The 10,356-nt window shown below is 39.0% G+C and overlaps 1 protein-coding gene across 1 annotated transcript in view; it reads right to left on the reverse strand.

Moving 5' to 3' along the window:
• The window catches only part of LOC103202070 (MDM2 binding protein), a gene marked incomplete at its 3' end in the record, with an annotated part of 94,999 nt that overhangs the window by 81,630 nt on the left and 3,013 nt on the right, over window positions 1-10,356 (reverse strand). Inside the window, exons 3-5 of the mRNA XM_007946862.1 lie at window positions 2,788-2,861; window positions 2,542-2,693; window positions 742-800 (exon numbers count right to left, since the gene is read on the reverse strand). Of these exons, the coding sequence (XP_007945053.1) occupies window positions 742-800; window positions 2,542-2,693; window positions 2,788-2,861 (285 nt within the window). The remainder of the gene's footprint in view (window positions 1-741; window positions 801-2,541; window positions 2,694-2,787; window positions 2,862-10,356) is intronic.

Below are 10,356 nucleotides of genomic sequence, written 5' to 3' on the forward strand. Positions count from 1 at the left end.
AAGAATAATATGATGCACAAAATATTCTTTCCTTTATAGGAAAAAAGCACAAGTTCCACACGAAATTGCTGAGTAAGGACTTCCTTTAACTGCTTGACGTTCCATGTGATAATGCGTATAATGACTTCAGAGACCCTGGTGGCTAACCACTCAGCTGCTAAGCAAAAGGTGATGGGTTCAAACTCACCAGCCGCTCCATGGGAGAAAGATGAGGCAGTGTGCTTCCATAAAGATTACAGCCCTGGAAATCCTGAGGCACTTCTACTCTGTCTCGACAGTCACTCTGAGCCAGAGTGGACTTGACTGCAATGGGTTTGCTTTTACAATGACTTCACCATAAGAGAATGTTACCCAAATTACCCAGGTGAAAGAACCTTTTTTCCAGGAGTTTTTGAAATACCTAGTGTTCCACAGAGTATACTCTGGAAAACAATGGTATGTAGTGGGTTCTTTTTTAGTAATAACTAAGTAAGGAAACAGAGATGGGTTCCCAATTTTCTAAGTTCTAATCTTTGTTTTAATCAAATGAAAACAATTAATAGAATTATAATGTCTCAGTGATTATTTAAATAGAGTATTTTAATACATTCAACTTCAATGAAGATACGTTTTTACGTCTTGGTATCTTTTTACATCTTGAATTTCAAGATTAGAAGTGAGAAATAAAGACTGAATTTATCACTTATTCATAACAATGATAAGATCAGACACAAGTTATTGGAAGCAGTTATAAAATATTACCAGGTGCAGGAAGCTTGTCTGATAACTGATGCAAATTTTCTGCAGATTCTTCATATAGACTAAAATTAAAACATAAATTAGGGGGAAAAAAGCATATATACTACATATTTCAACAGATAATCATATTAATTACAATTATAGTAATATTAATTAAATGTTTCTATGTTTCAGACACCCATTTAACCCTGTTGGCAAGCTGTGAGATAACACTGAGTTACTATTGCCACTTTCAATAACTTGCCTAAGTCACATAACTAGTAGGTGAACATTAGGATTCAAACCCAGAGCCCAAGGTCTTCTCTACACCCAATAACCAAACAAAGAAGCAAAATAAATAAAACATTTTAAATTACATCCGCTATAACCAAAAACCCACTGCCATCGAGTGGATTTCGACTCACAGGGACCCCCAATGGGTTTCCAAGGTGATAAATCTTTACAGAAGTAGATTGCCCCATCTTCCTTCTGCAGAGCACCTGGTGGATTTGAACCACCAACCTTCTGGTTAGTAATCAAATACTTTAAGCGCTGTGCCACCAGAGCTCTTTACATCTACTGTCTTAAACAGAAATTCTAACTAATAGACCAAACATTTTCCTGAACCTGGTAAGGTATTGCTTATGAGTGCACCGAAGCAGGATAGTGCTTTATTTCCTGAAAGTTATCTAAAGAATCATCCAGGTAAGAAAGCACAGCCCAACCCTTACTGGAGAATATGATGTTCTCCTCAGTTCTTTAAAACTTATTAGTCCTAGCCACATGATGATTTTTTTCTCAAAATAGTTTATTGCATTACATTAAGGAACTTAAATTCTTGATTATAAACTCATCATCCTCTAAAAGACTAAAGGCATCTTAAGTTAAACTCCAGTCCTTAGGCTCCCTCTTGTGGACTTCATTATTAAGTCATTTTCCATATAAATTTACTGGCACTCAAAAAACAAAAAAATAAACTCCCTGCCATCAAGTCGGGTCCGACTCATAGCGACCCCTTCTTGGGTTTTCTCAGGTGGCATCTTTTAATAGTGGTAGGGAAAAATATACCATGATAAAGCTTAAAAGCTGAAAGACCCCTCATGCAACATCTAAAATGATGATTTACAAATGAGAAAACAAAGGACCAGAGAAGCTATGTGATCACCCTAGAAATGACCAGAGACCTCGTCCACTGACCCCTGGTTCAATGCTCTCTCCACTCTTCCAATGTCTCCATCACTCAGTGTAAAAAAATACGATCAGAAAAAAGGAAAAGGGAACTTTTAAAGTCTGTTGCTATTTACAAAAATACTTCCACACGCAAACACTAAAATAAGTTTTCTGTTATAAAGTATTGTGGAAGACTACAAATAAAATGTATTAAACATGAGATGTATATGGAACATCTCATGAAGAAAAGGAATGAAAACAAAATATACCACCTGGTCAACTTCCACTTTGTAGTGTAACTAGTAAATCTCAAACTGAACTGAAGTATGTGTATAATCCTTAAAAACACTTTACGGATTTTAAAGGGTATCTAAAATGCTGAAAATACACGTAAATTGGAGAAATCATATTTCTTCCTCAAACAGCAAAATGGAAACGGTGCTTTGTTTCGAATGACAACTAGAGTTGCTCCTCAAGTTCTTAAAATACAGTATCACAGAAAAAATCTTCAGGAAAATGGCATGTTAATTAAAATACCACTTTTTGTGATTAATGTAGGTAAGCAACCTTCAGAAGGCAAATCTTGTCAGACACCTAAAATAACTGTCTAATGTCATGTAGTTTACAGATGTTATGAAAGCATTATCAGCGTACTCAGCCAAGAACAATGACTCCCTGCTGTTACTATCTTCTTCCTCAAAACATTCAACAGCACTCAAGCATTCTTCGATATTTGTTTGAAGAACATCCTCAATTTCATCTTTTTCTGTATCAAAATGTATCTCTTCCCAGTCAGAACTACAAAACTAAGAAATGAAAACACTGCATTAACGAGCAGATTCATGGAATTATTTATATTAACAAACACATCCACTAATAACTAGTTTTTATTTATATTACCTGATAAAATCCACAGATTGCCTGCACGGCAAAGAACCACTTCTTGGAACCAGGTGTACCGCCCACTGAACAGGCTTGAAAGCAAAATCATACTTATTAGAAGACAGGCATGCCATAAAGAAACATCAGTCACAGCACATGCACTAGGGCATCACAGCTTAATTTGGTACATATTATAGTGTTCTCCAAGTTAGACGTATGTTATGTGGATAATTTTTAAAGCTCTCCTAACAATTCAAAACGAACAATTGTCTAAATAGCAAATACCTTCTCTCACAATGAATACTTTACTTTTTTTAGTTCATTACAATTCAAAATCCATGTTCACTATTTTTGTTATCATTTCAAACAGACCAAAATCTACCAGAAAGATGTTAAACAATACACCTACTCAATTACTGCTGAATAGCTGAAAAATTAATGCATGTCAATTTACTTAAAGTAGTTTCCTCTCCAAAGACCATGAAGGCATTGAGATTTGCTTCAGCCTGGCTGGAGACAGAGGCACTAACTACTGCTGAAAGACACGGAACATGCTCTTCTTGGAGACTAGAATATTACATACGGAAATGAAATGAAGGGTCATCAGAGTGCATGTCAGAAGTGTCACGAAGAACTAGAACTATCCTACGAGATAGGATTCATAGGCGGGAAGGGAGAAGTCTAACTACTCATGCAAACGAGGGAAGATGTTAAGTGCAAAGATGCCAAGCTTTCTACACCAGTCCCAGCAGACTTTCCTCCTACTTCTTAAAAAAAAAAAAAAAAAAGGAAGCTATTAGGAAATCACTCTCAAAAGATCCTGTCGGCAAACATGCAACCCTGTGTGCATTCCCATTCAGCCTTTTCTCATTCCTTCCTGTTAACATGTAAGAAGCACTGCATTTCCAACTCAAGGTGACCGACCCATCAGACCTCCTCTGGACCCCTGGCTGGTGTGTACATAATTTTTCTGTCTTCAATCTCTCCCCTCTTTTCTAGTTTCTTCCCATTAGGATAAAATATGTGCAACAAGATGTACAGATTATTTTTCAAAAGGAAGGGGGAGGCTCCATTTAAACCCATCTTCCCTTCTCCCAACCAAAACCCACTGCTGTCAGTCAATTCCAACTCAGCAACCCTGTAGGACAGAGTAGAACTGCCCCATAGGGTTTCCAAAGCTGTAATATTTACGGAAGTAGACTGCTCTATCTTTCTTCCACATAGTGGATGGTGGGTTCGAGTCATCAACCTTTCAGTAAGCAGCAGAGCACTTAACCTATGCGCCATGAGGGCTCCTTCCCCTTCTCCAGTCACTACTATTTCTCTTTGCTCTCCTTCAAGGATACACATTCTGAACCTACTGTCTCCACATGACTGCCTCCTTTCCCACCCTACAAATCCAAGGTAAGCTGACACTATACTCACTAAGGTCACCAACCGCTGACATACTACTAAACCTAACAGATGTTTTCAGTTCAGGTCCTGCACATGAGTAGGAGAGACGAACCATCTGACCACCTTCTCCTTGGGACACAGGATGAGTAGGAGAGACGAACCATCTGACCACCTTCTCCTTGGGACACAGGGAACATGAAGGTTCTGTGGCACCTGTCTTTCTGGCTGCTCCTCCTCATTCCTCTAGATACTAGTGTTCAGGCCTCAGCACTCAGTCTGAAAGCTTCTGCTCTTCCCACTGTCCATCCGATCCTTTCCCACTGCTTCAACTGACACCTACGCATCGCTGGTTCTATAATCTGTATCTACAGCCTACCCTGCCTTTAGAGTTTCAGATCCATGTATCCAGCTTTTTTTTAAAAAAAAGTCCAAAAAAGGGTAATATTACTGGGTTACTGTAATTACTGTCAATTACTGATTACTGTAATTGCTGTCAGTAAGTTGTATACCTGTAAAAAGTTGAATTGATAAAAGTTGTATGATATATTTACAACATTGACTGAAAAAAATAAAATAAACCCAGTAAATACTGAGGCTGCTTATGTACAACCATACAACCAAATGCCCCACAGGATTTGGTCCCTCAGTTTGGAGGTCTAAGGTCTTGGCTTCATGAGACATCCCAATTAAATGGCCTAGTAATGTGTTTAGTGCTTTTGTTCTACTCCAAGTTCCTTGCACAGTGCCTGGGGTCTTAAAAGCTTGCAAGTGGCCATCCAACATACAACAATTGGTCTCTATTCCCTGGAGCAACAGAAGGAGAAGGAGAGTCAGGAATAGGAGGATATGGAATGTGCGACTAACTGCCTCCATGAATAACTGTCTCTTCTGTCATGATACCAGAAGAACTAGATGGTGCCCAGCTACCATTACGGAATATTTTGAACAAAGATTCCATAGAAAAATTCTGATCAAAAGGGGGCAATGTACAACAGAATCTCAGATTCTCATGGACTCTAGACTTTCTGAAGCCACAGAGGGTGGAACTCCTAAAACTATTGCCATGAGGTAAATTTAAGGTTTAACCTTAAAGCAAAAATACCCTCTGAAGTCATCTCAAAACCATACAACAGTTTAGCTTCACTAGCAAAACAACGTCTGCCTTGAGCATTATATTCTTTTAAGAACTATTTATATGGGATCAAATTGACAACAGCAACGTGAAAGGTTATAGAGGAAACTTAGGGAGCAGTAAGTTTATGCTAACAAAGGAACAGCAATCAGAAAAGGAGGGTGAGGTTGCACAACTCAAATAACGTAATCAAAGTCAATAAACAGTACATGTAGAAATTGTTGATTTGGTATATGTTTTGCTGTGCATATTCTCAACAACAAAATAAATAAAATTTAGAAAGAAACCTTTCTGACATTTTACATACAACAACACACACAGCACATTCCAAGTGGAACATGTTCCATTGCCTCTACATCTGCTTCTTCTATCTCACTACATGTCACTGTCACACACCCAAGATAGCAGCTAATGGCACCCTTGATTCCTTCCTCACCCTTCCCTTCTAAAGCACGCCAACTGACCATTAAGGAGGTGGATTCTACCTCCGTACCTTCTTCAAAGCTACTTCATTTTCCTCCACCCTGGCTGCCTCAGCCGTTTCTCAGTCTAATGCTTACATTTTCCTGTCTTCTGTCTACTATGCTACAGCCAGAGTACTTCCAAAGCACAGACTGGATCAGGTCTCCTGGTTCAGAAGGTTCTGAATGGGCTGCTGAGTACCATTAGGAAAAAAGGCCAAACTCAGTGATGTGATTTGGAAAAACCCTCCACATAGCTGTGCCTCCCTGTGTAGCCTTATCTCAATCCCAGTCAAGTTGCACTTCCAGTTCCTCAGATTTGCCATATACCGAAAGCCAGGATCCTGGCATGGTAGGAAACTCAATACAGGCAGCTCTCTCTTTGCACAACTCCCGTAAGTACAGATTTCAGTTACCCTGGTTTAAACACTAGTCCTCCAACAACACAGTTCAAATTTCAGTTACCACAGTACATTAACTGAAATTTACAAATTCCGTTGCTAGCGTCCCAGTGCACCGAGCACTACGTAAATAAGCAATTGCATAGACAAAGAAGCATACCAAGCTCAGTGACTCATGTGCTCACGGACGGGCACTGTACATCTACTGTTCAGTCACACGCTGAGAGCAAAACATGGCACTGTGTACCCTCCTTGTCTCCTCGTGTCATCCTGTCATGCCATGGCACAAACTCACGTGATATTTCACAAAAATCGACAACTGGAAGGGTAAATGTGGCAAAAAAAAAGAATGAAGTCAAAAAGTAATATGCTGGAAGAGGTTGTAGATATGCAGTCAGAGAAATTTAGTGAATAAGGAAGGTGGTTGTAATGAGAAGATGAAGATGTCCCACAAAAAAACAATACCAACAAAAAGTATCAAATTAAAGAAACTCAAAGAAACATAACACTGCAAGGGCAGAGGACAAAACATTGGAAGCTGATCCAAACTCAGGAAGAATCTGATAACTCATGGAAGAAAAGAACAGATACTTGCTGTTTATCATAATGTGTATGATGATGAAAACAAGGTGGCAAGCACTGTTCAAACTACTCTGGATAAGGTTTTTACAAATAAACAAACCACTTTACTTCTTAATGTGTTTACTTCTCAATTGTGTTGTTGTTATCTGCCATCAAGTCGGACCCTCAAGTCCCACAGACTTGACAGCAGATAACAACAACACAATAGAAACATTGAACACATTGAGAAGTAAAGTGGTCTCGACCGACTCATAGACTCATAGTGACCCCTCCTTGGGTTTCTGAGACAGTATCACTATGGAAGTAGATTGCCCCATCTTCCTTCCGAGGAGTGGTTGGTGGGTTTGAACTGCCAGCCTTCTGGTTAGCAGTCAAGTGCTTTAGGCACTACACTACCAGAGCTCCCAATGTCTCTATTACAGTGTACTAAATAAATACTAGCTTTACTTTTTTTTTTTTTTTCTCATTTCCCTGTACATTTATAACAGTAAAAGAATTTGTAATGCTTTGACAAATGTTTTAAATGTCATGGAACGATTGTAATTTTCCCCATGGATTATTGTATTAAGATTACTTTGTACAGTTTCAGCTTCCGCAGTCATTTTTGTTGTTCTCAGGTGCACTGAGTCACTTTTGACTCACAGTGACCTCACGTACAACAAAACAAAGCACTGCCTGGCCCTGCACCATCCTCACAATTTTTGCTAGGCCTGAGCCCACTGTTGCAGCCACTGTGTCAACCCACTACTTAGGGTCTTCCCCTTCTTCACTGACCCTCCACTTTCCCAAGCATGATATCCTTCTGCAGGGAATGGGGGCTTTTGACAACAGGACTTAAATAAAAACTCACTCACTGTCATCGAGTTGATCCCGACTCATAGCAACCCCTCCTTGGGTTTCTGAGGCGGACCTCTACAGAAGTAGATTGACCAATCTTTCTTCTGAGGAGTGGCTGGTGGGTTTGAACCACCAGCCTTCTGGTTAGCAGTCAAATGCCTTATGCACTACACCACCAGAACTCCCTACTTAACCCAAGTAGGGGAGATGAAGTCTGGCCATTCTTGCTTCTAAGAAGCATTCTGGCTGTACTTCTTCCAAGACATATCTATTTGTTCTTCTGGCAGTCCATGGTATGTTCGGTATTATTCACCACCACAATTCAAAAGCATCAACTCTTCTCTGGTCTTCCTTTTTCATTCCCTAGCTTTCACACGCACAGGAGGTGAATAAAAATACCATAGCTTGGGTAAGGCACACCTTGGTCTTCAAAGAGACATCTTTGCTCTTTAATCCTTTAAAGAGGTGTTTGCAGCAGATTTCTCCAGTGCAATATGACATTTGATTTCTTGACTGCTGCTTCCATGGGTGCTGTGTACCCAAGTAAAATGAAATCCCTGATAACTTCAATCTTTTCTCCATTTACCATGAGGTTACTTATTGGCCAATTTCTGAGGGCATTTTGTATTCTTTATGTTGATGTGTAATCCATACTAAGATTGTAGCCTTTGACCTTCATCAGTAAGTGCTTCAAGTCATCTTCACTTTCAGCAAGCAAGGTTGTCATCTGCATATCACAGGTTGTTAATGAGTCTTCCTCCAATCCTGATGCCACATTTTTCATATAGTCCAGCCTCTCAGATTATTTGCTCAGCGTACGGATTGAGTAAGTATGGTGAAAGGATACAATCCTGATGCAAACCCTTCCTGATTTTAAACCATGCAGTATCCCCTTGTTCTGTTCAAATGATTGCCTCTTGATGTATGTACAGATTCCTCATGAATACAATGAAGAGTTCTGGAATTCCCACTCTTCTCAGTGTTATGCACAATTTGTTATGATTCACAGTCAAATGCCTTCGCATACCCAATAAAACGCAAGTAAACATCTTTCTGGTATTCTTTGCTTTCAGCCAAGAGCTATCTGATATCAGCAATGATATCCCTCATTCCACCTCCTCTTCTGAATCCAGCCTGAAGTTTTGGAAATTCCCTGTCAGTATACTGCTGCAATCATTTGTGAATTATCTTTAGTAAAATTTTTCCTGCGTGTGATATTAATGATATCGTCTCCTCGGAAGGCAGATGGGGCAATCTACTTCCATAGTGATACTGCCTCGGAAACCCAAGGAGGGGTCGCTATGAGTCGGGTCCGACTCGACGGCACATAACAACAACAACAACAATAATTTCCATATTTCATTGGATCATCTTTCTTTGGAATGGGCATAAATACGGATCTCTCCCAGTTGGTAGGCCAGGCAAATTTCCTGGCAGAAACAAGTAAGTGCCACTAACACTGCATCCATTTGTTGAAACATTTCAGTGGGTATTACTTCCATTCCTGGAGTCTTGTTTTTCACCAATCCCTTCAAGGCAGCTTGGACTTCTTCCTTCAATACCATTGGTTCTTGATCATATGCTACCTCCCAAAATGGCTGAACATTGCCCAATTCTTTTTGGTACAGTGACTCTGTATTCCTTCCATCTTCTTTTGATGTTTGCCACATCATTCAATATTACGCCCATAGAATCCTTCAATATTGCAACTCAAGGCTTGAATTTTTTCTTCAGTTCTTTCAGCTTGAGAAATGCTGAGCATGTGAGAAAGTGGCAATCAAAAAAAGCAGAAGTGACAATATTTCTGATAAAATTGACTTTAAGACCAAAACCACCATAAGAGACAAGGAACAACATTATATAATGATTAAGGATCAACTGAACAAGAGGATAAAACCATAATAAATATCTATGTACCCAATGAGAAAGTCCCAAAATGCATAAATCAGACTTTAACAGAATTAAAAAGACAAATAGAAGACTTCCCAGTCATAGTAGGAGACTTTAATACACCACTTTCAATCAAATATAGAACTAGAAAGAAACTCAACAAAGATGCAGAAGAATTAAACAATACAATCCACAACTTGACCTTATAGACATCTAGAGGACTTCACCCAACAACAGCACTATATACATTCTTTTCCAGTGCACATGGAACATTCTCCAGGACAGATCATATGTTAGCCCACAAAGCAAGCTTTAATAAACTTACAAACACTGAAATACTGCAAAGCATCTTCTGAGATCACAATACCGTAAAATTAGAAATCAATAATAAGAAGATCAATGGAAAAAGAACAAAGACATGGAAACTGAATACCACCCTCCTTAAAAACGCCTGGGTAATAGAAGAAATAAAAAATGAAATTAAAACATTCCTTGAATCAAACGAGAATGAAAATACAACATGCCAAAATCTTTGGGACACAGCAAAGCTGTGATCAGTGGCCAATTTATAGCAATAAAAGAGTCAAAACCAACACCTTAACCCAACATCTACAACAATTAGAAAAAGAGCAGCAAAAAAAGCCTACAGTCACCAAAAGAAGAGAAATGCTGAGTGTGTTCTTCCCTTTTGGTTTACTTATTCTAGGTCTTTTTACATTTCATTGTAATACTTTACTTTGACTTCTTGAGCTACCCTTTGAAACCTTATGTTCAGCTCTTTTATTTCAACATTTCTTCCTTTCACTTTAGCTACTCTGCATTCAAGAGCAAGTTTCAGGCTCTCTTCTAACATCCATTTTGGTCTTTTCTTTATTTCCTGTCTTTTTTT

The sequence above is a fragment of the Orycteropus afer genome, unplaced genomic scaffold (assembly GCF_000298275.1).
Source record: "Orycteropus afer afer isolate SDZICR_OR568_19922 unplaced genomic scaffold, OryAfe1.0 scaffold00173, whole genome shotgun sequence".
Classification (NCBI taxonomy): Eukaryota; Metazoa; Chordata; class Mammalia; order Tubulidentata; family Orycteropodidae; genus Orycteropus; species Orycteropus afer.